The sequence below is a fragment of the Lontra canadensis genome, unplaced genomic scaffold (genome assembly GCF_010015895.1).
Source record: "Lontra canadensis isolate GAN:19392208 unplaced genomic scaffold, GSC_riverotter_1.0 scaffold171, whole genome shotgun sequence".
Lineage (NCBI taxonomy): Eukaryota > Metazoa > Chordata > Mammalia > Carnivora > Mustelidae > Lontra > Lontra canadensis.
The window spans coordinates 907,268-934,517 of NW_022631165.1; the positions used below are offsets into that span (position 1 = coordinate 907,268).

The 27,250-nt window shown below is 65.4% G+C and overlaps 1 protein-coding gene across 1 annotated transcript in view; it reads left to right on the top strand.

Annotated features, from left to right (window-relative positions):
- The first annotated feature begins 12,124 nt into the window (after positions 1–12,124).
- The window catches only part of CACNA1H (calcium voltage-gated channel subunit alpha1 H), a 55,171-nt gene continuing 40,045 nt past the window's right edge, over positions 12,125–27,250 (top strand). Inside the window, exons 1-2 of the mRNA XM_032846005.1 lie at positions 12,125–12,252; positions 12,534–12,853. Coding sequence (XP_032701896.1) covers positions 12,552–12,853 — 302 coding nt within the window. The 5' untranslated portion in view covers positions 12,125–12,252; positions 12,534–12,551. The remainder of the gene's footprint in view (positions 12,253–12,533; positions 12,854–27,250) is intronic.

Here is a 27,250-nt window from a genome sequence, read left to right on the forward strand (position 1 = left end):
ACTCGCTCTACCTGTCCCCGTGGCCTCTCTTTGCAGGGGTCCAGAGGCCGAGCCAAGGGGAATGGACTCAAGGCGTGTGTTTGGGGTTTGCTGTTTCTCTGAGTCCGGGGTCCACACGCTTCATAGACTGCCCAGCGGCCCTTGGTCCTTCTGTGTCCGACCATGCCGCCTCCCCGTCCGGAGCTCCTCGTGGAGCAGGGATCATCGCCCTCTCCTTCCCTTACTCCCTCGGCCAGCATTCCCAGATGTCCCTGGTTGGGATTTTCAGGTGCCGCGGGCTCCCCGAGGGTTCCCGCAGGCCTGGTCTGGGGCCCTCAGCCGCATCTAGACGCCCCCAGAGACCGGGACTCCGGGGACTCAGAGCACATGTTCTCCACCCGACGGGGACATTAAACATGAACTGTCTACGTTTCAAAGTAAGAGATGGAAGGCGCCAGTCCTGGCAATGCAAGGCGGTCCCTGGCCGGCCAGGCGGCCGCTCAATAAAGCCGCGAGGAAGTTGCAGTGGAAGTCTGCCCGTCGGTGCCAGCGGCAGGCATACCCCAGCCCGCCGGCCCCCCAGGCCGCACGCCCCGCTCTCCGAGGCGCTGTGCACTCCGAGGGTGTGCACAGGTGTGTCGGCAGAGAGGCCGGACGCCGGGGGTGACGCTCCACGGCCGGGCCATGGACCCTCCCCAGGCAGGGCCCCCCGGGAAGAATCCTGCAGCCGCGAGATGGGCCAGACCGTCACCCCCTCCAGAAACAGCCGCGACCTGTGCCTGGGACCTCATCTGGGAAAGGGCTGAGATGTAATGACGTTAACGATCGTGAGATGCAGTCGTCCTGGGTTTGCCCAGCGGGCCCTCAACCCAACAACGGCGTCCTCGTAGGATAGAAGAAGGGGGACACACAGACGCACCAGAAGGAGGCCGTGGGTGGAGATGCGGCCACAGAGTGGGGGACACAGGAGCCGCACACCAGAGCCCGCGAGAGGAGGACGCACCCTCCCCCAGAGGCGTCTGAGGGACCGCTGCCCTCCCGCACCTCGATCCCGCGTTTCCAGCCTCCAGAACTGGGAGAATGGGTTTCTGCCGATTTATGCAGCCCCTCCCCCATCCCGCCCGTGTGGGCTTGCGGACACCCCGACACGCTTATCTCGCACACCCACACCGCCTCGGGGACGCTAGGACCTAGTGCTAGTCTTGGTCACTCGCCAAGTGCCTTGAGCGGCACGGGCTGGAGATCCTGTGACCGAGCGGCCCTACAGGGGTCGGTGGGGAGTGGCTGGTACCCCCCTTGCACAGGGGAAACCAGGGTTCCCAGAGGTCAGCGGTGGCCCCCGGTCGTGCGGCCCCAGGGTCAGATGGGAGCAGGAACAGGGGCCTGGGCTCCCTGCTCTCTCTCCATGGACAGGGGTCGGACCCCCAGCGGCTCAGCCCCAGCCTGCGCGGCCCAGGTCCTGTGCTGGGAGGTCCTGTTCATCTAGTTTCAGGCTGAAGAAGGTCCTGCCACGGGAGGCCGGTCAGTCTGCTGGGCTGGGCACACAGGGCTCAGTCACCTTGCCAGGGGTGCTAAGGGGCCTCTGGGCAGGGAGGGGCTGGGCAGGGCCCCATTCTGGTGGAGGCCCTACTCTAGATTTTCCCAGACGGCGTGAGCCTCCCTGGGGACCCTTGCCTACCACCCATGTCCGGTCGGGGCTTGGAGCCCCCGCAGTGGTGGGGGGTTTGTGTGTGTCCCGGGGGACTAGGGACGGTGGGCATCCCTTCCTGCGCTGATCTGCCCGCCACACGCCTTTGCTGACCGGTCGGTTCCGATGTTCGGATTGCCCTCAGGTTGTGTTGCTGGCATTGTGCGTTTTGGTCGGCTCTTTGGGGGGTACGCTAGCCCCTTCGTCAAAACTCGGCAGCGCCCACAGGGCCCTGTGTGCCCTTGCGACGTGCGCACGGCTGACCCGCCGCCCTGGGCTCGCCACTCCCCCACTCGCGGTCACCCAGCCGCAGCGTGACCTTCTGTAGAAGCGAGCGTGTCTCCAGCTTTGTTTTCAAGACGTGGTGTTTGCTCTTCTGCGCCCTTGGCACCTCCACACGTGTCTTTAACTCGGAAGTAGCCTTTCGAGGCTTGGTTTGGGATTTCCCTGAAGCCCACAGAGCCACGTGGGGAGCAGCCCCGACCCGCAGGCACGCTGTGTCTCCGACCTCCCTCCGGAACTCCGGCTCTCGGGTTCATTCCTGAGGTCTGGCACATCTTTTGCCCAATTGATTTTTACGTGTTTTAAGACTTCATTGATTTATTTGCGAGAAAGCTCGAGCGGGGGTGGGGGGAGCCGCGGGAGAGAGAGGGAAGCTCCGGCAGACTTCCCGCGGAGCGCGCAGCCCCCCGTGGGGCTCGATCTCATGACCCTGAGATCAGGACCGGAGCCCTGACGAGAGTCGGATGCCCAGCGACGAGGCCCCCAGGCGGCCCACGTTTGCTCTTTTTGGATGACATTGTAAATGGGAGTTTTCCAAATTTTATTTTGCAATCGTCGCTGCTGGCATGTACTTTCCCATGTTGCCTGGAGCCCTCAGGAGCCGCTGTCTTCATTCTAGTGGGATGGTGCGGAGCGGCCGGGGCAGAGCAGGCATCCTTGGCTTGTTCCTGATCTGAGGGGAGAAGCAAGCGTCCGTCTCTCACCGTCGAGGGGGACGCTTGCCACCTGGTCTTCCTACACACCCTGATCAGGCTGAGGGGGTTCTCGGCTGTCCTGCCCCCACCCCCCAAGGAGGGCTGCCTGCTCTTGCCCTGCTGACCCGAGGCCTCGCTGTGCTGCCTGGGAGTCGGCCGTGTCGGTGTTTTATCTGGATGGCTGGCTTCGTGTCCCCCGTGGAGCCCGGCAGGGATGGGCTCCGTCCTTATCTCAGTAATGAAACCACGGAAGAGGCCATAAATCCAGGAAAATGAAAGTGTCGGCATGTTCTGAGCAGAAACCAGTGTCTCCCACAGCTGCTCTCTGGCCGGGGGGGGGGGGGGGCAGGAGCTAGACGAGGCTCCTGGAGGGGACGTGCCCCCCCGGCCCCCACGCTTGGTCCTCCTGGACGGTCCTGGGGCCTCCTGCGTCCAGGGACCCTGTCCTGAAGGCACTGCCAGCTCCCCGAGGGTCTAGCTTGCACAGGAGAACGACTTAGGACCAAAGAGGGGACTCTGAGGGGTTGAACTGCTGGCACCAGCCTCAAACTCAGCCCAGACGGAGCTCACAGCTACAAGCCCAGGTGCAGGGACTTCTCCCTGCCGAGACCCAGGCCGTGGACAGCTCAGGTGCCAGGGACCCCCGCTTGTCTTCACAAGGTCTCCCAGGACCCCCGTTTCTCTAGCTGGACACCATGTATGCCTGGCCCAGGCTTGCCATTCTCGTTCCCTCGGAGGGTCCCTGGGAGGCCTGATTCAGCCTGGGTCTGTCTCTGAGCTAAGGGGGGTCTCCCCTGGGGGTGGGGGCAGCTCAGACAGGCAGACCCAGGCCCAGCTCTGCGTCATTGCCCACCAGTGCCCCCTAAACTCTCTGCCATCTGCACTCACCGTGCAGAAAGCACTCGAGAAGCTCACTCCATCAACATGTGCATGGCTGCCGCGGCAGGATGGTGGACTGGGAAGGATTTAATCCACAGCCACCAGCAAGCGGCAGGACGTCGGGGGCACGGCTCGTCGGGGAGGCCAGGCTCGGGGCTCCCACACGCCCTGTGAGCCCTACCCTCCCGGGGGAGGACAAGACACCTGTCACTCTCCCTGGGGCATCGGGCTGGGGGCTCTGTAGTGGTCAGGGATCATCCGGCCTGACCTGCCGCCAGCTTGGTGGCCGTGGGCTGGCGGAGCCAGGACCACCTCCCTCCCCCCAGGCCGCCGCCGGGAACACCTTCTCTGACAACAGTGAGAACCTGATTCACTAATAATAGACAGGAATGAAAAAGGCCTCCGTTGTCGCCTTGCCCTCTGCAGCCTGGGCCGAGGGAGAGGGGGAGTTACAGCAGGGACCTGTGGAGCCAGCTCAGGGCCTCTGGCCGACAGGAGGGAACCCCCCACCCCCTCCATGTGCCTCAGAGAATGCAGGGTCCATGCCGGAACCAGGATCACCAGGGCACTAGTCCAACACTCCCCCCGCCGCCCACCGCACCTGCCGTGAGTCCTCCCCGGCCAGTCTCCGTGCCCACCTTCCATCTCCACACCACTCAGCTCGTCTTCCGGGCGGCCCCAAGGCACGTGGCGAGGACCAGAGCCCGTAGACACAGTCCAGGACTTAGCCGGGAGTTGGTGCTCGCTAGGGGAGGAAGCAGGAGTGTTCTGGAAGCCGCCACTTTAGGCTGCAAGGCCCTGGCTGCCCACAGACCGGCTTTGGCTTCGAGGACCCAGGTTTCTTGAGGACCAGGCTGGCCGCGTCCTGCGTCGGCTCCTTCCAGGACCCCCGGGCCAGGTGGCTGCTTGTCAGAGGGTAGTGCTTGGAGGCAGACCCGAGGCAATCTGAAATTCCTTCTGCAGGAGGCAGGCGTCCCCGGAGCTGGGTGGGCTGGCAGGCCGCGTGTCCAGGCCAGCAGGCGAGAGCAGGCACCGGGCAAGCCAGTATTAAGTGCAAGCATCAGAACAATAAACAAAAGACTGTTTGACACTAAATTGTGGAAATGCCTTCAGAGCCCAGGCCTCTGCCAGCCTGCGGTGTGGTGGCAGGGGTTTGTGAGCTTCCCCCACCTGCAGGGGGCATCCCCTGACCATGCAGTGGGGGGCTCCCCACCGCCCCACAGCGGAGCAGGACGTCTGTCCAGAGGGGCTACCCAAATCTCCATTGAACAGTAAAGGTCAAACAGACGCCCCAGGGCCGTGGGGCGAATGCATCAGAGGAGGCAGGAATCAGAGGCAGCCTGGCCTCCCAGCAGGGCCCCACTGCTGAATGCAGGTGCCCCCTACCCCACCCCAGCTAGGAGAACGGGTGTCAGGTGGGGGCCTGCAGGGCTGGCTGGCTCGTAGCACGTTGCTCTGAGGGTGTCCTCCCGCCAGGGTCGTGAGTGCCTGCCCCTGGCCCATGGGGGTCAGAGAGGCGCAGAACCTGGGCAAGAGGCCGGCACACGGACTGCGTTTCAGGGTTCTCAATCCCCAGTGGGTGTGAGTTGCGTCTCCTGGGGTCTCGGGGAGCGTCAGACGCACAGGGAGCCTTCCAGGCTGAGGAAGCTGGGGCCCTGAAGTTTGGAGGGAAGACTGTGAGGGAGTCTGCCAGGCCAGGCCTCCCTGCACGCAGAAGGGCTGGGGGGCAGGGGCTGGGGGCCGGGGCTGGGGGTCAGTGGAGGAAGCAGGGCGGGGATGAAGGCCTGACATCTGCCGCCAGCCTCCCACTTCCCACGGCCCCATCAAAGTCCTGGAAGCACCCTAGCCAGCAACACCCCCACTTCCTCCCCCCCGGGTCAGCCCTCGTCCTCCCCCCCCCCGGGGTGTGATCTTGCTGGGGGCACTCCACCCAGCCCCGCTGCTCTCCAACCCCGGATTCGAGGCTGAGCCCCCCTCTCAGAGGAGGTCCCACCCAAACCCCCAGGGGGCTGCCCTGACTCCTGCGGGAGCGATGGCAAACTTCCCACGAGCCCGCCTCCTGCCCTGTCCCGCCCTAGGCCAGATGTTGCTGCAGGCGCCCGAGAGCCCCTGAGGACCCGGAGGGACCAGCGAGCCCTGGGAGGCCGCCCCCATCCCGGGCACAGCCCCCTCGAGGCCCGCCCAGCTCCCACCAGGGCCACCTACACCAGCACCAGCTCCAGCTCCCAGCTGCTGAGAACAGCCCTCCGTGTGGGCACCACCGTGGCACTGTGGCCTCTCCCTCGTGGCTCCGTTCACGGCCTCGTGGAGCTGTGAATCACACGCCACACACGGCCCCCTGAATTCTGTGGAATTCAGAGTGTGCAGGTGGTTCCCAACAAAGTCGCAGGGAGGTGCAACCGTCACACAGCCCCATTTTTAGAACATTTCTGTCACCCCAAAAAGACACGCACCTCACTGCCCTCCCTCCAGCCCACGGCAACCTATCCACGTTCCACCTCATGGCTGCCCCTGTTCCCGACACTTTCTGTGGCCTTTTGTGTCTGCTTCTGTCCCTGAGCTTCACTGTGGCCTCGAGGGCCATGCTCCAGGCCGCGCGGCCGGCCCACTCCCCATTCACACCTCAGTAGTGTTCCCTCGTGGCGGTGGCCTACGTTCCATTGGCCCGTGTGTCCGGAGGACAGTTGGGTTGTTTCCAGCTTGGGGAACCGGAGAACATGGTAGGGTCCTCCTCCCAGCAGCCCTTCTGCCCCCACGGGATTTCCTGAGCCTCAAGAGGCCTGAGCCTCCCCCCACCCACGGCACGGGCAGGCTCCAGAACATTGGGAGCCCCTCCGTGGGCCGGGGCCCCGTGCTGGTCTGTGTCCCCTTCCGCAGCATGTCCCAGGCAGGGCAGGGCTCCCACGGGCACGGGCCACACTCAGGCTGTGCTCCCTGCCCTCTCCACCCTCCCTGTGCTCCATCTGGTAAGGCGGTGGCAGTGAGCAGGAGGGGGACAGGACAGGATGAGTGCCCTGCGGGGACAGTGGGAGGTCTAGGTGCCCCCAGAAAATGCTATTTCCAACCCAGCAGTGATCAAACAAGATGGCTCCGCACCCAGTGCTGATACCGACTGGATCACCTCATGGCAAGGCTCTACTGGGCTCGCTGCTGCCCGAGAGCTGAGACTCTAGACCACGTCTGAAAGGCCGGGAGCCCCGAGTCCCTCCGGCCGTCAGCCAGGGTGGCCAGATCCCCCTCCCAGCGCAGGACCCCTCGGCTGGGCAAGCTGCCCACGTGCCTTAGCACCTGCCATAGGCCCCACCTGCCCCCACCCCTGCCCCGGTATCTGCAGCCCTACGGAGCTGTGCAGCGCAAAGTGAGGATCTAGAAGCCACCTCCCCTTCCGAGTGACCTGCCATTAGAGTCTGGGGGCTCGAAGGGGCCCTGCCGAAGCCACAGCCCACGGCCTCCACCACCCCCGCACTGTGACCTGAGGGGACCCGAGCTGGCGAGCCTGGGGCTGAGACGGAAGCATCTGAGCCCACAGAGGGTGAGCAGGGGGACAGAGGCTAGCTGGCCACGCAGGACACACACTCAGGGGACCTCCCCTCCCCCTCCCCGAGTGTCTGCTCTTTCAGGTTGCTCTGACTCTGGGGGAGGGCACCCCAGGGCCCTGCAGAGTGCATCCGGCTCAGGTGGGGCCCGGACCCCTCCTCCTTCCCCGCCACGCCTCACCTCCTGCTGCTGGGAGGAAGGCCACCGGGGAAAAGATACACCACCCAGTTAAATCAGAGTCTCAGATATAAACACATTTTTTAGTATAAGTAGCTCCCAAACATTACACGGGATGTATTTGTACCAAAAATTAATCATTGTTTGTCTGCGATTCAAAGTTAACTCGGAGGGATGCCTGGGTGGCTCAGTCCATTAAGCATCTGGCCCTGGATTCCAGCTCAGGTCATGATCTCGGGGTTGTGGGATGGAGCCCCACGTCGGGCCCCAGGCCGGGCCTGGAGCCTGCTTAGGGTTCTCTCTCTCTCCCTCTCCCACTGCCCCCACCACCCTGTCTCTCACAAAACAGCAAAAGTCAGCAGGGCCAACCTGTATTTTTAACTGCTGCGTCTGATGGGCCACACCCTGAGGCTTCTGGGAGCGGAGTGGGTGTGTGACTTCTGCAGCTGGAGGTGTGAGGTCCCGGGTACATCCCCTGCTCGTCCCCAACCTGCTGCAGGGACCCAGCCGGCAGAGGAGTCGGGACCAGGCTGGGGCAGGGGCAGCAGATGAGAGCTGCTCGTCTGGGAGAGGGCACGGCCGGGGCCAGAGACACGCTGAGAGCCGCAGGGGTCCCCCTCCTGATGGGTCCAGCCCTGTTAGGGTGTGAACTTACAGAAGCCCCTCCTTTAGCTGCTGCTTTGTCCTGGGGACTGGGAACGGGACGGAAGGGGCACCCGTGTCCAGCACTGATGTTTAGGCTGGGCACATGGCAATCGTGGGCGGCCCCTGAGCTGGGGGGACACCAGGCAGGTATAGGACTGAGACAACTGGCCAGGGGTCTGGGCCGTCTGCCCCCAAAATCCACTCTCTGTGGAGCCTGGCCCAGCTTTCCTCACACTGAGGCGGGGGGTCCCTCCAGGCCTGGCTTCCAGACAGCATAGGGCTGGGCCCTGCTTGTCGGTGGCAGTGTCCTGTTGAGGTGGGCTTGAAGGGGCTGCAGGAGACCACGACGGGCTGACAACCTGCCGGCCAGGCCTCGGCACCCCAGAGGGCTCAGCCTCCCTGCTGCCACTGCGCCGTGAGGCCCACAGTCCGGCACACTGACCTGCTGGGTGACCCCGGGCTCACCTGTCCCGGCTTTGGCTCAGGTCCCTGTGGGCTAGGCCTTCCCTGTGCCTCCAGCTAGGGTGGACATGGGCCCAGCATCACAGGAAAGCAGACAGGGACCAGCACGCAGCGAAGGGAGGGCTGTAGGGCTGGCTTCGGAGAGCCCCGAGAGGAGCCTGGCTGGCAGATAGCTGGCTACACATGTCAAGCAGGGCTGTCCCAGCGGTGGGCGCTGCGAGGCCAAGGCTGGTGGATCTGTGGTCTGAAGAGACGGTGGAGGGCAGTGCCCGGAGGTGGGTCCTGCTGGCTCAAGGAGGCTGGATCCAGAGCCCGGGACCCGTGGGGGCTTCAGGAGGAAGAGGGCCCGTGGAGGCAAGGGGACGACCAGAGAGGGCAGCTGAAGGTCTGGACACGGGGAGAATGGCCTCGGGGGCTCCAGCCAGCCCACGGGTAGACAAGAGTGCCCTGAAGGGAAAAAGTGTGCCCAGGAGGGACAGCACTGTGGCTGGGGGGGTGGTGATGGAGGTGCCCTCCGGGCCCCTGAGCTGAGGAGGGGGCCCCAGGTCCAGACAGCCAGGCCTGCCAAGGCAGAGGGGCCCCCAAGGCAGCTGGGACGTTCCACAGCCGCACACCTCTGGGGTCTGAGTCCCTTTCCTGGGGGTGGGGTCTTGTCTCTACTTTCTGCTGCCTGGACAAACGCGCCACTTGCCACCGCCCCCCCAACACGCACACACCAGATCTTTGTCAAGGGAAAGCTTTGTCCTTAAAAAAAAAAAAAAAAAAAAAAAAAGAGTAAATAGCAAAAAGCAGAACCAAATTTTCCAGAGGCCTGGAGGATTTAAAAGACATACATCTGAACACTCTGTACAGTTTAATTAAACAATTTTAATGCCAATTTCCAAATTGTCCAATGCTTCATCTTGCTTGAACATTCCTTTCTAGCAATGTGGACGTATCACTGTTTCATTGTTTTTAATGTCATTTTCTCCTATCAACATATGATCTGCTTTTCATTTTCCCTCTGGGGCGAGGCCGTCCCCACGTGGGGCAGAACCCCTCCAGTGGAAGGCACGTGGGCCTCCGCTGTGTTCCCGTGAGCACGATGAGGGCCCAGGGCAAGCCCGTGGCTGGGCGGCTCAGCCCCACTGGACGCCGTGGACGCAGAGTCAGTGAGCACCAGGCCAGGGAATGCGGAACCTGGGAGGACCATTCTGGCAGGTCCTCCGCTTGGGCAAGTGGAGGGAAAGGTAGTTGGAGATGGAAAATGCCCCTCCGGGGGTCTTTACAGCACCACCGGTGGTAAATGGGCCATTGGGTTTCTGAAGGCCATAGGCTTTGTCAGGTTATAGATGTTGTCTTTAAAAAATAATGTCTACTTTAAAAATCCATGGCCCTGTCCCTTCTGTAGACATCTGGAGGACGGAGCGTGACAGAAGAGGGTGACAGTCTCTCATTTAGAATGACAGACAGCTTCCTCCCTGTACCACAAGATCCTGCGGAAGCCCTGTCCGGCCCTCCCATCCCCAGCACCACACCTCACAGTCCGCCCACCACACAGACACCCCAGGCTCTCTCGGGGTCAGCTTTCTCCTGTCTGCCACGGGGCCTTTGCACAGGCTGCTCTCACTGCTGGGAATAACCCTTTGCTCCTCTTCTGGCTGCTTTCTTGTTCTCAATATGTCTGCTGCTTCCTTTCTCGGTTGTCCATGGCACTGAACACAGTTTGTAAATGTTTTTGTCCCGCATCCAAGGATGCGTTACTGGCTGCCGCCTTCCTGGAATGAAGCACCAGAGAACAAGGACAAGGCCTGCACTGGTCCTTGTCACTGCACCCCCAGTTCCACCCCACACCTGGCACACTGCAGACCCACCCCCCCCCCCCAATTTTTGTCCAGCAAATCAGTAACAGCCTCCAACTAAAACCAACGTGAAGCTTCGCCCTAGGCTTAATGAGCGTGTAGGAGATCAGGGGCCTGCTTCAGCTCTGGTGTCTGTCCCCTCCTTGCAAGCCTCCCTGTAGGGCTGAGCTCTAGGCCCTGGGCTCTCCCAGAGCCTTCTCCTCCCTAGCTAGGGCCCTAATTGCTGTTTGAGGACCTTAATTACTGGCTGAGGCCCTCCAATGCTAAGTAGTAGCATTAAAATAGAGTAAATGTTTCCCTTTTCTTGAAAAGTTCACGTATACAAGAGAAGGCCCTGCCGAGCGGAGAGCAGCTTGTCCAGGGCACCTCCCGAGACCCGCACCAGAGCTGCCCCGGCCATGTCTTCCTGTCCCCTCGTCCAGTGCCTTCCCAGGGCACAGCTGCCTCCTGGGGCCTTCCTCCCCCTCCGCCCCTGCTCGGCCCCTGCCCCACACAGCCCCCTCCCCATCAGGGCTACACCTAGCCTGCTGCCCTGCAGGTGGGGAAGCTCAGGCCGGCAGGGACCTAACTGCAGCCTTGCCAGGTGGCCCCCACTCCACGCCATGCCAGCAGCTGGCAAGGCCCAACCAAGGCTCCTGGACTGGGCTCTTGGGGACCACCTGCCTGCTCTTTGTCCAGAGGAAGGGGCTTTCTGGGCGCGGAGGGTGGGCTTGGAAGGAGGGAGGGAGCCCCCCCTCCCCAGGGCTGCCTGGGGTGTGGGGAAGGTGCTCCCAGAGGAAGTCTGGGGGGTGGGGGACAGGGACGGGACGGGTGGGGAAAGTAGGAGCCTCCACCACGACCAAGGCGGGGCGCTGGGGTGGGGAGGAGTCAGGAGCCGCCGGCGCCCTCCCTGCTGACACCTGGCGGACAGGGCTCTCTGTGGGCCTGGTGGAGCCCGCCTGGTCTGGTCCAGGCTCTGAGATGCCGCCGGCCCTGCGCGGGGTTGGGCCCCGCGAGGACTCCGCTGTGAGGGACCCCTGGAACACAGGCACTCCAGTGACCTATCCTGCATGTGCTCAGCGTGAGAGCGGGGAGCCTTGCTGGAGGGCCTGGCCCCTTCCCCTTTCCCAGGCCTTCACGGGTCTCCACCCGGGAGGGGTAGGCAGCGGACAAGTTCGCAGAAACTGCCTCCCGCTTGTGTGTGTGCGCGCGCCGGTGCTGGGGGAGATGCGGATGCAGGCGCGCCCAGAATCCCACCCACGGACACGGCAGCGCATCACACGGGCACGGTCACACCCAAAACACACACGCGGAGGGGGAGGGGCACGCAGCCTCGCAGAAGCGGTCGCGGCCACCCACGCCCGCCCGGCCCCGCCCCCTCGGCGACCCCGGCCCGCGTCGCCGGGGTGTAGGGGCGGTGCGCGGCGGCGGCGGTGGCGGCGAAGGCGGCGGCGAGGGGGAGGGGAGAGCCCGCCTCCGCGGCTCGGGCCGCCCCCGCAGCTGGGGGCGGGGAGCACGTTGGCGCCGCTCCCCGCCCCCCCGCCGAGCCGCTCCGCGCGCGCCCCATGGCGCTCCGCGCGCCCGGAGAGGGGGTGGGGGCGCGGTGGGGTCCAGCTCCGCCCCGCTCCCCCCTCTCCCGGGACCCTGGGAACCGGCAGGCGCCCCCCGCGGTGGGGGAGGGTCGCCGCGCGCGTGCCTCGGGGCGGGGGCGGCCCCTCCCTCTCGGCGCCCCTGCGGCCCCGCCCCCGCGCCGGCCCCGCCCCCGCCCTCCGCGGCTCACTCCGAAGTTTCCTGCGCGGCGCGCGGACACGCTCCGGGCTTGCTCGCCGCGCCGCGCCCCCGCCCCGCGCCCCCCCCCCGGCCCCGCGCCCCGCGCCCCCGGCTCGTCCGCCCAGCGGTCCCCTCCGCGCTGGGGCCGCCGCCGTCGCCGCCGGGACAGCCGGAGCGGGAGCCCAAGCCGGCGGGCCGGGGCCGGGGGCTCGGGGCCGGGGGCGGCGCGCTCCAGCCGCGGCCGAGCGCCGTGCCGGGTCCGCGGTGACCGCGCCGCCCGGGCGATGCCCGCGGGGACGCCGCCGGCCGCCGAAGCGAGGTGAGACTCGGCGGGGACGCGCGCCCCACTGCGCGGCGGGACCCTCTTCAACTTAGCGGAGCGGGCGAGGGGGCCCCTGGGGCCCCCGCCCCGGCGGTGGGGGAGGGGCGGCCCAACCCTCGCCGGAGGGAGGGGGCGGGCGGGGGCGGGGGGCGCATTTGTCTCTAATAAGGGAAGACAAAGACATCCCGGCGACCGCGGCTGTTCCCGCAGCTCCGCTGTGCCCGAGGCGGGTGAGGGGTGTCGTTCCCGGGTCCCGGTTACCGCCTGTCACCCCGCAGGTGCTGCCCGCTGCCACCATGACCGAGGGCGCGCAGGCGGCCGACGAGGTCCGAGTGCCTCTGGGCGCTCCGGCCCCGGGCCCGGCGGCGGCGGCGGCTGGGGCGTCCCCGGCGAGCCCCGGGGTGCCGGGGCGGAAGGCGGAGCCGGGGTCCGGGCCCGGCGCGTCGCCCCCCGAGAGCCCGGCGGCCGAGCGCGGCGCGGAGCTGGGCGCCGACGAGGAGCAGCCCGTCCCGTACCCGGCGCTGGCGGCCACGGTCTTCTTCTGCCTCGGGCAGACCACGCGGCCGCGCAGCTGGTGTCTCCGGCTGGTCTGTAACCCATATCCTTCCAGGGCCGCCGGGCTGCGGCGGTGCGGGACGGGGGGGTCCAGCGCGCGGGACCTCCTCCGCGTGGCCCCCGCGAGGTCGGACTCGTTGGACCCGGAGCGGGCTGGGCGCGCGGGGAGCGCAGGGCAGGGCAGGGACGGCAGGGGGTGGGCTTCGCTCCATACCCGGCCGGGGTGTCCCCGGTGCCGAGCCAGCGCAGGATGGGAGAGGGTGGGAGAGAAGCCGCGAGGCCACCACGAGCTTGGAGGGGAACAGGGGTCGGCCGCGCGGGAAGTCGTGCCCACTTGGGTGGCGGTCGGGACGGGAGTGCTGGCCCCTGGGCTTACAGACTGTCCGCCAGAGGCGGGACCCTCGCTGGGGAGGGGGAGGCCGGCAGGAAGTAGAGTAAGGGGAGCGAAGTTTTCAGCCTGTGTTTTGCGCTTCAGAGCGTCGCGGGAGACCCGTGGGGCCGGGAGGCGGTGCGAGTTTGCCGGCCCTTTTCCACGGAGAGATGCCGTGACGTTGGTTGTGAACTCTCTTCTCCAGGCTGAACTCCGTGCTGGGGCTGATTTAAGTCATGCGCAGCTGGGGGTGGGGGGCAGGGACGCAGCTGGCTCTGTGCGCTCCGGTCCCTTCCCCTAGGGCTTTTCCTGGCCTTGGAGGATGGGGCCCCTCTCTGCTTCCAGCCAGAGTGGCACAGACTTTCAGAGAAGGTTCCAGAGTGGTGTTGGGGCAGCCAGGGGGCACTTGTGGGATGTAGGTGGCAGGTTTGGTGCCCCCCCCCCAGCAGATGGTGTTTGGGGGCTGTCCTGGTGGGCTCCGGTTGGCCCTGGGTCCTGCCTTTCTGGTTCTTCTCGCTGGTGGTGGGAGCCGGTTTTCAGGAGGCGGTGCCGCGGGTGCTGTGCCTTCAGGCTCCTTGCCCTGGAGAGATTGGACATCCTGGACAAACAGGGACAGGGGGTGGGGGTTGACCGTGGTGGGGACCTGCAAGTAAACTTTATTTGTCAAAATCGAGACAGAGGCTAAAGCAGCAACGTGTGTGTATATTTTTCCTATCTTGTGTGTTTTACTGTATAAATATTAAATGTAAAAGAGGAAACTGTACCAAGAAAAGTAATAAAACCCACGCTGCTTTTTTCCTCCATATCCAAACATCGGCCGAGTCCGGTTCTGCTCCTGGCGGTGAAGAAGGGGGTCATGGTCGCAGCCCAGTGGCCAGCTCAGGGCCTGACCGCCTGCGCCCTTGGCAGACAGCGGGCGACACCTCCCCCATGTCGGGGCATGGTCCGTCCTCTCTGGAACTCTGGCTTGGAGATGGCCAGGGCACCTCGTGGTTGGCAGGAGGGTGGCGTGGCGGGTGACGGGGTCGTGTCTGTCTGAGCACCCTAGGCTGGGACGGGCCTGGCTGCCGGCTTTGCGTGCGTGTGCGGCATTTCCAAGCGTGTGCAGAGACCAGATAGGGAAAGAGCGGAGTGGGGCCTATGCTTTGTCTCCGCTGACAGCCCCGTGTCTGGCTGCTCCGGACCCTGGAGGCTGAGGGAGTGTAACGGTCTGACCCAGGGGTGCTGGGTGTTCTGTGTCCCTGAGCATGTCTGACAGGTGCGCATGTGTATGACTCCATGTAGGGGAGCGGGGGCAGGGGTGGCTCATGCAGGTAGGGTGAAGCCAGAGTGGCTTGGGGGATGGGGCCGGCTGGGCCTTGTGGTGGCGTCCCCATCTCTGTGCGTCCTTGTGACCCAAGGAGAAGGATGCCCTGCCGCTCTGGGAGCAGGAGGGCCACCGGGCTGGAGGGGGATGGCACTGGCAGGAGGTGGGTTCAGATCCCGGGACGCGCTGATTTGTGTTCTGTGGAGATCCTGCGTCTGTCAGGCAGGGTGGGCACGGCACAGCCTTCGGTCTCGTGGGGGCGGCTGCTGACCTCCAGCAGACGCCAGGCTGAAGCAGTGGGGGCATGTCGGCTCTGGGGCAAACCTAAAATAAGCCGTGCGCCTGGACAGGTGGGGACTGGTTCCCCTGGCAAGCCCGTGGGGCCTCTGCGCGGCTCAGCGGAGCACTCAGATTCCTGCAGGTCTACGGGCTGGCCCCGGGCACACACAGGGTGCGCCTGCCACCGCCAGCTCCCTGTCTGCCCTGCTGCAGGGGACAAAGTCAGAGAGCCAAGTGGGATAATTGGGTTTGCTCTGGGAACCCACACTCGCCGGAGGCTGGCGCAGTCCCAGCCAACGTCCCAGCCCCACGCCGGGATTCAGTCGGTGACTGGAACGCGGGAAGGGGCCTTCCCCAAGCCCCCAAGCTCTCGGGAATCCCCGTGGGGGTGACCCCAGCACCCACGATACCGCGTGGTCTGCTCGGGCTCTAAGGGGGACTCCTGACACGCGGCAGAGGAGCCGACAAGGGCAGCCCGCGTCCTTATCAATTGACTTGGCTTTTTGAAAATACAGCGGCGCTGGAACTTTCGGGGCAAGCGCTGTTTCTCCTACACAGGTTTATTTATAGAGGAAGGTGGGTGGGATCTGTGTGTTGTAGCCTGCGTGGCTGGGTTATGTTCTGCCCGGGCTCCCCCTGGGTTCCTGACTCCGCGCCTGTCTGCCGGCCGCGCAGCTGCTGCGTCCTAGCACCCAGCCCGCAGGGCCTCTGGGGACGATCACTGCTCTGGAGGGGGCCCCAGGGGAGGCCGGCTGCAGCCCAGCGAGGGTGTAAGGGACCAGGAGGGTGCCGAGGAGGCCCCTGGGGGCTCAGGTGGCACGCACCTCTAGGAGTCACCTCCCAGGGGCCAGGTACGGGGTGCGCCTCAGCCTAGGGCTCGGAGAAGCCAGAGGACACATCAAGGTCACGCGGCTGCTGGAGGGCAGAGCTGGGGGAGCCCGGTCAGACTCTCAGGTCCCTGTGTTGGGCAGGGGTGCGAGGCTGGGCCAGTCCGAGTTTTTAAAGGCATCTCACGAGAGCTGCTGCTGGCCGTCCAGCCGTCACGAGCACGCAGGGCTCACAGTGGGTGGGGGTGTCCTGGTGCGGATGCTGAGGGCATTGACCTAGAACAGGCCCAGTCCTTCTCTCCATCCCGTGGCCCACGCTGCGCCCGCACACCGGAACCGAGCAGGACAGTTACATGTGGTGCTCACCTTCCTGACCTTGTGGCCGTGCTCCCCGGCACACTTTGCCTGACACACGGGGCTTCCTTCGTGTGCTCTGGGGACAGAACCCTGGGGGTGCTCCCCTTCCAAGCCCTCCTCATGCCAGCATCTTGTTCCTGGACCTGGGTCTCTGTTCTCCTGGCACCCACGTGTGTCTCTGCCTGGACTGAGAGTCCCCAGGCTGGCCTCTTGTGGGGAGTCCTTGAGAGGTTCTGAAACGGGTGCTGGACGGGCCTGGGGTGGGCCAATGGGAAGGCCAACCCGTACCTGGTAGAATGTGGGGGTGTAAAGGCAGAAGGGGTGTGTCCAGAATGGGGGGCCTCCCCTCTGTGGGCTGGCCAGGGCATGGGGTGTCTGCACAGGCCCTGGGCTCCCCACGCTGCAGGCAGTTCTCCTGGTGGCTCCCTTTTTCCGACTGAAGGAGGAACAAGGAACGGTGATTGTCCCGTGCGCCTGGACCGCGCTGCTGTTCCTTCGCGTACATGCTACGCCCCGGGCGTGTGCTGGCTGGGACGGGCCTGTCCCTGCTCTTCGGGCCGGCGTGAGCGGAGACAGGTACGGTGGGGGGCTTCCCAGGGAGACTGCTGGTCCTGAGCGCTGGGGCGGGCAGCGGGGCGGGGCGGCTCTGAATCCCTGCCAGAGGCAGGGTCGGGGGAGCCCTGTTCTTAGCGTGGCTGCTTCTGGAGGGCTTGGTGGGAGGGGGGTGTCCCCGGATGTGAGCCTGACCTCGCGTTGGCCCCTGAGTGAGACCTGGGCAGCGGGGTGCCCTCTCCTGGGTTCTGTGGGCTGCTAAGGAGGGCTTCCTGGCGGAAGTGAGGTCGGGCTGGGCTGTGTGGGTGGATAGGAGCTGTAGTAGAGAAGGAGAGGGAAGATTTTTGTGGGTCTTATAAGGGTTTCTGCTTCCCACAAGGAGGCGGAAGGGTTTGGTCTTTGGGAATCGGCCTCCGATGAGAAGTCTGGGTCTGTGGCGGCCTCAGCCTTTGGGGGGCAGGCAGTGGAAGGGGGTTAGTGTGCGCTGAGGTCCATCTGTGGGGATGGACCTGGCTTCCTGCGTCTCCGCTGCTTCCTTGGGTCGGCCCAGGAAGGGTTGTGGTCTAGACTTTTCTCTTGCCCTGTGCCCCCATCCAGGCACCCCTGGGGCCCCGAGCTGGGCAGACGGTTGGTGTTCATCGAGCTTACTGGCGCCTGCTTAGTCGGCAGAGGTCGGGAAGCGCTGATTAAATGGGGTGTGCGTGTGCCGTGGTGAGGCTAGGTGTGGCCCCGTCCCCACATCTGCAGTCCAGCTGGGCCCTGCGGAGGGCCTGGGGGCCCTGGGGGCACAGAGCCCGGTGGGGGCTGCAAGCCCTCTTCACTCCCCGGACCTCTCTGGGCCTGAGCTCTGTGCTGGTCCTTGTGCTGGGCCTGCTGTGGTTCTCCGCAGGACTCGGGGATCTCCCACCGTGTGCTCAGTGTGTCCTGCCATCGTTCACTCTGCATCAGGGCTCTGCTGGCCCTGGTTCAGGAGGCGCTGGGCTGGGGGGACCAGATGGAGGCTCTTGGGGGCTGGGGGCTGGGGAGTTTGCAGCAGCTGAGTGGACACAGAGACGGGTTGTAGGAGGATATGGAGCAAGAATGTCCCCTGCAGGGGAATGGCACAAGCAAAGGTCCTGAGGCAGATGGGATGTATCCGTGAGCCTGGAGCTGTTCAGGTTTTGCTGCGAGGTAAAGGCGATGGGAGGCAGGGAGGCCAGGAGTGAGTATGGTGGGCCTGGGCCGTGTCTCAGGGAAGGGCTCTGCCCCCGGGGGGTTGGACTCAGCCCTCAAGGGAGCGGTGATGTGGGGACCAGGGTCAGGGAAAAATAGAAGGGAGGTAGGGAGAGAGGAGCAGGTGGAGGGCACTGCAGGAACAGAGGCCAGGAGACGGGAAGGTGCCGGTGCTCCCCCACCACCCCCATGACGTCCGGGCAGGACACAACTGGTGCCAGCCTGTCAGAGGACGCTCTCAGACCCTGTGGGTGTCCCATCCTCCCTGGCATGGCAGAGCACTCAGAGGGGTCCAGGGAGCTCCCTGCGTCTTCCTGTGGTGCAGCGGGCCAGACAGCACCTCCCAGAGCGGCTGGCAGGACTCCTGGTCCGGGGTCAGGATGTGGAGGACTGCGGGGGGTGGGCTGGCCTGTCAGGCATCCCTGAGAGGAACGCGGGGCAGCCGTGCTTGTCCCGCCCAGCCCCCATTCAGCCTGCTCACTGGACTCTCCGGGACCGGACCTCGGCCCCGAGCCATCAAGGTCAGGGGGAAATGTTACCTCTGCATCCAGGTGTCCTCGTGTCCAGTCGCTGTTCCCTCTCCGCCACCATCTCCCTTTCTCCTGTTGCCCCCTCCCCGCCAGAGGCCTGGTCAGGAACAGGCTTTCTCTTTCCACAGCAAGTGGGTGTTGGGTTAGGGTCGCAACGACTCGGTTACACTCTTTTTCCGGTGGTGACACAGGTAGGAACAGGAACACCCCTGAGTCACGGGCCCAGTTGAATTTCCAGCGAGGAGACGGGGGAGTGGAGTCCGGGGACGGCCCCACATTGTTATTTAAGGCCTGGATTCCCAGACGGGATGGGGTGCAGAGGAAGACAGCCCCGCCCTCGGGAGCTGGCAGCGGCTTCGGGCACCGTCCCCAGAGCACCGTGCCCGCCGCGGATGACAGATGGGGGCCCTCTGCTGCGCGTCTCCGCTGAGTGAGTAGCAGCTCTGCTCACAGGGCCCCCCGGAACAGACGCACGCCGTGCAGGGGAGGCGAGGCTGTGTGTCCCCGGCCCCCCAGCTGCCAGGAGGGGTTGTCCGCTCCTGGAGTTGTGATTAGTGGGACCGTGGATGAGGGCGTGAAATCAGCACACAGGGTGGGCACAATGCCCCCCGTGCACCCCAGCAGCCGGCAGCCTTGTGAGGGGAGTCGCTCCTGGGTGGGGGAGGGTTCGGGGGCACCAGGAGCCCCTTGCGTTCTTTGTAGGACGCACGAGGACCTAGTGTGTCACAGAGCAGAAACACTGTCCCCGGGCGCAGAAGTCTTGGTCCCGGCCCAGCGATGGCCCCAGGGCCGGACTGGTACAGGTGGGCCTGCGATCTGCTCACTCTGGGCGGCCCCAGGCCCGGCCTCCGCGCCTGCCGACCACACCACTTACACAGAAGAGGGAACTGACGTTACTGAGAGCGCTGAGCCCGCCAGGGGCCGGTGTGGGTGGGCTGGGCAGTCATGCCCGGGGTGCTCAGGGGCCAGCAGCTCCCCTGGCCCGCTCAGAGCCCCGGGCGGGTGCGCCCTCCTGGGGGGTGCCGTTCCCGGTCTTGCTGGAGCCAAGCGAAGCCGGACCCTGGCACAGGTGCTGAGACGTGCCTGGCCGGCCACGCCAGCCTGCTTGGTCACGCCGTCCTCTCTGTTCTGGGCTCTGCCGGTGCCTCCCCCACTCCTAGGTTCGGGGAGGTTGGAGCACTGGATGCTGGGGATGTTGGTGTGGAGGGTGCGGCCAGCAGCGGGACCCTGTCTCAGCTCCTTGCTGGCCTGAGGGCCTTGGGCGGAGAGGTGGGGCGTGTGGCCCCAAGGCCGAGCCCCCTCACCCCGGGAGGGCCCCAGAGCCTTCCAGGATTCCTTAGGTGTTCCTGGCACCTCTTCCTGCAGCTTGGCGGTGGCCCCACGCCAGCTTCGGTTTTTCCTCACAGGGTCCCAATTGTCCTCTTGGTCACTGATAGCGTGGGGTCACTGGGGACCCTGATCAGCGGGTGAAGGGCCCAGGCCAGTGCGCAGCTGGCCAGGGAGAGGGCCCCGGAGACCCCTGGGCTTGCCCTCCGTGCCGTCCCTGGCTCTGAGAGCACATGGGGCTCCCCTTGGTTCCCCCCGTCCCCAGATTGCGTGTAGGGTGTGCAGTCACGGATACAGGAATGCGGGAGGGAGAGGCAGAGGGGGGGTGTTCTTTAGGAAGAGCAGAGCTGTTGGGGTGGACAGGGTGTGTGTCCCTGAAGTCTGAGGGAGCGAAGCAGAGGTAGTCTGAGCTTGGGGGGTCTCCTACTCCAGACCTCATTCCTGTGTCAGAGGCTGCAGCCCCTTGGGTCCCCACCCCAAAGCTGAGAGCCTTGATGGACAAGGACTTATTCTGGGGTTGTGTTTCCTGATCTGAGGGAGGGGCGTGCGTTCTGGGTGTGGGTCCCCTTTGCCACTCGATCTCCATCCATTGGAGCGGTAGCGTGGAGTCTCGGCCACTGGGGGGCTGGGGAGCTGGGGATCACCCGCTGGCCCGTGGATGGAGGGCCGCGTATCCCCTAGGAGGATGGCCAAGGAGCTGGGCTGCAGGGACCAGGCTGTCGGGGACAGGCAGGGTTCGGGTCCTCCCTGATGGCCTTTGGGTGGTACCTATGGGAACAAGCCCCCCAGATTCTCAGGTGGGTGTTCCTGGCATCAGACCTGAGGCCGCAGCCCACGCTGCCCACTTTGTGCCCCAGGGGCGACCTTTGAACCTCTCCTGCCCCTCGGGCGACCCAGAGGGTCTGGGGCCAGCTGTTTCCCAGCTGTGTGGCATTTGGGTGACCTCTCAGGACTTGGTTAGGGTGAGTCCTCTGGGCCCTGCCCTTGGTGCTGGCCCGGGGAGGGGTCCCCACTGGCCAGGGAGGTGTTGGCAGGGGTGGAGAGAATTAGCAACGGGAAGGTGGCAGTGCTGGGTGCTTTCAGAGGCCGTGCCCCTGCTCTGCAGCAGGGCATCGTGGGGCAGCCTGGGTCAGGGGCTCTGGGGCTGTGCACGTCGCTCACTCCAGCTGGCACATGGGAGCCACTCTACTGGCATGACTAGTATCCCCCGAGTTCACGTCCACTAGGAACCTCAGAATGTGGATTTCCATGGCGACTGAGTCTTTGTGGCCATAACCAAGGTGAGACGAGGTCAGTGGGGGGCCCTTGGCACAGCGGCCGTGTGCTCAGGAGAGAAGCAAAGACAGAGGCAGACAGTGCATGAGATCATGGGAAGTTGGGGTCATGGGTCCGTGATGCTCAGGTTTTCCTGCGGCCACTGGAACGGGGGGACCCCCAGAAGGACCTGGCATGCCGACAGCTCCAGACTGAACTCCTGCTACCCCAGCTCGCACACCCTGGGCGTGCCCTCCGCTGTCCCTCCAGAGGGAGATAGAGGGGGTGCTGGATGTCTGACCAGGAGGGAGTCCTTGTTAGGATATGAGTCATGCCAGCTGGGCCGTGTCAGGCTCTCTGACGAGGAGCCACCTGGGGAGAGGGAAAACCGACCGTGAAATCAGCCACTCGGAGCAGTTTGGGGTGGACGGAGTGTGTGCCCCTGAAGTCACAAGCAGCAAGGCAGGCCTGGGCTGTGAGCCTGGGGGACCCCCTGCTCCGGGCCCTGGCAGGGTGTCAGAGGCTGGGCTCCGTGGTGAGGAGGGGCAGGGGCCGCACCTGTCTCTGTGCCCACGTCCTCCGGGCTTCCGGGGGGCTTCCCCAGGGAAGGAGCTGTCCCGATGTCAGCTCTGCAAGTCCCTTTTCTCTGGACTGGCCTGTCCCCCCAGGATAGAGTCCCACAGACCCCTCTGGGAGTCTGAGGCCTTCATTCCACCAGTGTCCTCCCCCGCCCCCTGCAGGTCCCTGCAGCCCCAGGGACATACAGATAGAGTGTCAGGACCAGAGACAGAGCCCCAGGTTGAGCCCAGCATGACTCCATCCTGAGACCTGTGGTCAGGCGGATGACTTTCTGCAGGGACTGATGAGGCTGGATTCCCAGCCGGGGACCCCCTCTGCAGCAACAGAGACTCGGGGGGCCGGCCTTGTTTCCCTCTGAGAAGCCACAGAAGGGCTGGGGGCTGGCCAGAGAAGAGATTGTCTCCAGTCTGGGGTGGGGGGCTCCCCGGGGAACTTCCTCCGACCCTGGAGCCCAGCACCCCTTCATTCTTGGGTGACAAGGGCGTGCTGCCTTCCTGGTGACCCCCAGCTTCCCGGGGCCTTGTTTGGGGTGCCGCGGCAGGGCTTGGCTGAGTCGCGGGGGTAGGGAGGGTAGAGGAGAGCCAGACCCTGTAGGGCCAGGGTGTGAAGGTCCGGGGGACGGTTGCTCCCGGGCTGTGGGGGCCACTGTGGGCAGAGGGGTTGGCAGGTGGTGCGTGGGCCCCAGGGTGCTGTGTGACGGGCGGTGGCCCAAGGACCTGGCATGGAGGGCATTGGGGTGTGGGCCCAGGCGGGGGCACTGGGCCTCTGTGCAGCCTGTCCACAGCCTCAGCCCCCCACAGAGACGGAGCCCATGCCTGGAGGCCCAGAGGACATTCCCTGGGCCAGGTGGGAGCCACGTGGCCTCGTGCACCCACTGCGTCCCTTTGTCTTTGCGCCTGTCCCCAGCCGGCCGCAGTCTGATGAGTCAGCCTGCATTAGCGCCTCGTGGATGGGGACTGGGACGCGGTCTGGGGCACAGGTTGCTGGCAGGGCAGCCGTGCGGCCTGGCCCCGAGCTGGCCTGCCGTGTCTGGCACGCGTGTGACGTGCCCTCAGGCGTTGCAGGCCCAGCCCCTGAAGTCCTGAGCTAGCTGGAGTGCCCTGTCGGCGCCTCTCGGGGAGATCTGGTGCAGGGAATTCTGGGACCTGGAGGACCGCTCACATGGGGCGCATGGCCTGCCCCCTGGAGGCCAAGGGGGGCTGCTGGGTGCTGGAGGTGGGGCGGGACCCGGGAAGGGGCTGGCAGAAGGTGCGTTGGGAGAGTCCCGGTGGGGAGGACACCGGCCGATTGCAGGGGGATGGGGCCACCGCCTGGGAACTTTCCGCCTGGCCCTGCTAGCCGGGATTGCCTGGGGGCTGGGGCCTGTGCCTCCGTCCCAGGAACACTTAGAAGTCCGAATCCACACTGGGGATGTGGCCCACCGGAGGCCTGGGGCCAGAGGCTCACAGACCCACAACCACAGACCGCGGTGTCACGTTTTAGAACCGGGCGTGTCTCACATTTCTGAATGTTTCAGAGCTTGCCTTTTTTTTTTAAATTTTACTGTGAGGCGGGGGTCACTTGGTTAAGGAGGGGACGCAGGCTGTGGGAGCCTTCGGGCAGAGGCGGGGGAGCCCGGGGGAGGGGGCATCGGGGCAAAGATGAGGGTGTTGGCTTTGGGGGTTCAGAGGGCCCAGGCGGATACCTGAGCACACCCGGGTGTTGGGGCCTCCGTCCCTACACACGCCCTGCCCTGGTGTACGATGTCCAGAGATTTGCTGGCCTCCCACCCCGCGACCTTCCCTTCTCTCCCTCTGGGGCCGGATCCAGTGTGACCGAGCAGACCGCTGGGTTTGCGACTTCGGATCGGGTCAGGGGCTGTGCTGGGGCGTGACTGGCAGCAGGCGGGTGCAGTGCGGGACGCCCGTGCGCCCACTGACCGCGGGTCTCTGCGTCCCTCCGCTCCGGAGCCAGCTCCCGGACAGGGAGCACCGGGAGAAGCTTCCCGTCCGCCGCCTCAGACCCAGTAACCAGCGCTCAGCGTCAGGGAGTGCTTGCGTTGTCACGTTTTCTCGGGGCGCCCGACCGCCCCGCATGGCCAGCATGGAGCGGGGGGCCCCTGCCGTCCCAGAAGGCTGTGGCCGGGCTCTGGGTCATGTTCCCGCCTGTAGCAGGTGTGCACGCCCTGTGGGTTGGTCGCCGGTTCCCGCCGACCGTGGGGCAGGGGGTGGAGGCGAGCACTCGCCCTGTTCACTGTGGGGAGCCCCTGCCTTGGTGTCAGCCCCGGGGGCATGCAGCACCGGAGTCCTGCGTCCCGACGCGGAAGTGTGGCCCAGTGCAGGTCCCTGCGCGGCCTCCGGAACTCCGAGCACACGCCGGCTCGTGCTGTCACAGAGGTGTCCTCGCACGACTCACGCAGAAAGCACACGATTGCCTGGTTTTTACAACCCGCAGAGCTGTGCGGCCTTCGCTGTCAACTCTGGAGCATTCTCGTCCCCCCAGAGAGACCCCAGCCCCTAGCCCGGCCCCTGGCACCCCTGATCTCGTCGCGTCCCTGGATCTGCCTCTTCTGGGTGTTTCCTAGAAATGGGATCCCACGCCACGTGGCTCTTTGCCTGTGGCCTCTGAACGTCGCATCCTCCAGCTGGGGCCACGCCGTAGCGTCTGTCAGGGCTCCGTTCCCTTGGTGGCTGAGCCCCATCCCGCTGTGTGGACGGACCGTGCGTGTTTGTCCGTGGGAACGTCGGCTCTCGGGCTCTCCTGTGCAGCGCCGGGAGCAGACCGGCCATGTGGTCGCCGTTTGGCCCTGATGTCGGTGCTGGTGGGTGCGCGCCCGAGAGCGGACTTGCTGTGTGGAGCTGTGCTAGGACCTGCTGACGCGTTTTCCAAGGCGGCGTCTGCTTGTTGAGCCCCAGCCCCACCGCACGTGGGGTCTCTGCGGAGCTCTGTGGGGGCGCTGGCGGTCGTCCCGGAGGAGGCAGCCGGCGAGCAGCGGGCACGACGCCCAGCCTGATGCAGCGTGAGCGGGCCCCTCCCCGCCTCCCTTCCTGCACACACTTTGGGGTGTCCCCGCGGAGGTGGTCTTGGCTGCCCCCCAGGTCAGAGCGGCCCTTCGGATCGTGCTGCCCTATGGGGGGCCATCCAGGCCGGTCGGGGCCGTTGGAACCCTGGGGCTAGCCAGGCGGGGCGAGGCATGTGCTGTGCGGACCTCGGGGTGGGGTGGGGCTGGCGGCAGGTGGGAGTGACAGGCGTGTGCGTGCACACGCGTGTGCGCGTCTGTCCGTCCGGCATCCGTTCCTTCATCAGCCCTCTGGAGAATTTCAACACCCACACTTGGAATAAGAAAAAAATTATTAATGAGCTTGGAGCGGTTGCCATGGGAACCTGTTGCTAATGAATCTCTGGGGTTCCTTTTACCTTTGCCGAGCAGCACTCCCAAAGACGACATGTTTCCCACTAATCAGGTTGCCGTGGCAACGCCTGTCACTAATCCCCAGCCGGGCTCCTGGTTTCCTGGCCCGGCCCCAGTTACATAAAGCAATTTAGCGAGTGCTCCCAGAATGGAGCCCCCTCGGCCCCCAGCCTCCCCAGACACCCATCTCCGCGAGCAGCCGGCCATCCCCCCTCCCTCCACGGGCCACACGTGCAGTCCCACAGCCACGGGAAACAGAGGCCCCCGGCCTGGGTGTTTGCTGGAAAGAGAGGCTGTGGAGGGTCCGTTTGCTGCCGGGCTTGCCGCACGTGCTGCGCGTGGAGGGCTGGCCCAGAGTGGGGGGTCGGTAAATGCCGAGGGGGGGGAGCAGTGTGCCACCCAGGGCCATCGGAGCTGGCTGGGGCCCCGGGGCCAGCATCCAGGCCTCTGTCTGGCCTAGGCTTGGTGATGGGAGAACATTCTAGAAGGAGCATGGACACCTGTACCCTGAGAGGTGGTGAGACCCCTTCAAGGCCAGGTGCTTTCCAGCAACCCCCAGCCCACACTGACAGCCAGGAGGTGTGGGCGGAATGCCACACCGACCGACCACGGTGTCGGCTCAGCCAGCTCCGACGCTGGGGCCTTGGCATGGGGGGGCGACGGTGGTGCGTGGCCTGGGCCCCCACTTGCTTCCCGCCTGCGAGTGTCTGTGCTGAGGCCGGAGCTTAGGCATCTGGGGCAGGTGGACCCTGCTTTCGGTAGTCTGGCCGCCTGCCCGGGCCCGGCTCTCGGACAGGGCCAGCTGGGTGGGGAGGCTCCTGACTTGAGGATGTGGGCTCCTTTGGCAGTTGCTCTGGGACACCCTCCGGCTGCCTGAGTGGGTGCGAGGTGGGGAGGCGTGTGGCTCTGTGCAGTTGTCCCCATAGTAGATGTGATGGTATAGGGAGGGCTTCCTGGAGGAGGCTGTCTCCACACAGCTCTGGTAGGAAGGGGGGCCTCCGTCAGGGCAGTGCCCAGTGTGTTTCGTGGGCCCTGACTCCCCTGCGAGCCCCTCCCCTGCTGCGGATGAGCTCTGAGGGCAGCTCAGGGAGCCGCTGGGGGCACCCTCTCCTGACTCCTTGCTGTGGTGCTGCCTTGTCTCCGTGTGCGTGGGCTTGGGCCGTGTGACAGAGGACCCCAGCCCACAGCATAGCGCAGGGTGTGTCGTCTCCCAGTGCTGGGCGCGGGGCGTCCGAGACCCAGGACTGGACGGGGCCGGCTGCTCCATGTGTCCTCAAGTGCTCGCTCCAAGTGCGTGTCTGTGTCTTCTCCTCGTGGTCACAAGGGCGTCAGGGATGCTTAGGCCCATTTTACCCAAACGTCTTGTTGTCCAGTTGAAACATTCCTCTCCAAGCATAGTCTCTCTGTGAGGGTTCCGGCCTGGGAGGGTCTGGGGAAGGCCGCTCCCCAGCGCTCCTGTGGTCCTGGATCAGTTCTGGGGCTCCCTGGTCTCCCCGAGCCTCCCGGAGCACCAAGCAGGGTTCCTGGCCCACGTGGGCTCCTCCAGCCACACCTCCTCTGTCCAGCGTCTGCAGCCCGCCCTGGAGCCTCCCAGGAACAGTCCCTGGCCAGTGAGCGTCCCGGCAGCAGGCCCGACGTGGGGCTCCTTGGGGCAACAGTTGGCCTCACAACCCTGGTAGTAAACCGACCGCCTTCTGTGGCCCGGCCCAGGGCTACCTTCCATCGACAGCACCCTCGCAGGGCCCTGCTGACCTTGGTAGAGGGAGGAGTCTGCCTGTATCCCCTGGTGCCCCCGCGTCCCAGGCAGCATGTGGAGGTAAGCCCAGGCAGGAGTCTCAGGTCCCGGAGAGCTCCCCACCTGCCTCCGCCTGCCTCTGGCTCTGCTTCTGCCGGGGGCCCGGGGCTGATGGCTCAGGGGTGCTCAGGACAGCAGGGAGGATGTGCGGAAGGTTCTAGGTAATTCTAGATGGCAGAGTGATCTGACGTTGGGGTTGCAGTGCTGGGACCAGAGAAGGGAGGGAGGTGGGCTGCTGGGCAGTGATCCCGGGCCGAGGTCTCCGCTCCCCACGTTGCTGTTGGAGCTCCTGGGCCCTTGGCCGCGTCTGGGTCTCCAGGTCCTGCCAGGCCCGGCCTCAACCTTTCTCAGGCTGGCCCGACTGGGAGTCATGGGACATCGCTTCTGAGAGGAGAGGAGACTGGGGTCTTGTCCTAGGGGCAGTAATGGGCTGCAGAGTCATGGCTGGGGGAGTGGGGTTTGGTCCTCGGATGAGCAGCTGGTGGGCGGAGGGGCCGTGCTGGTGGGACGCAGAGGCCTGAAGTCTCGTGGACCCTGTCCCCACCTGCGATGTGTCTGAGCCTCGGGGTGTCCCCTCTCTAGGCTGACACCACGGGCTGAGGGCAGCTGTTACATCAGACGGTGGGCGCCCCCGGGGGTCCCGTGGCCACCCTGCACGTGTC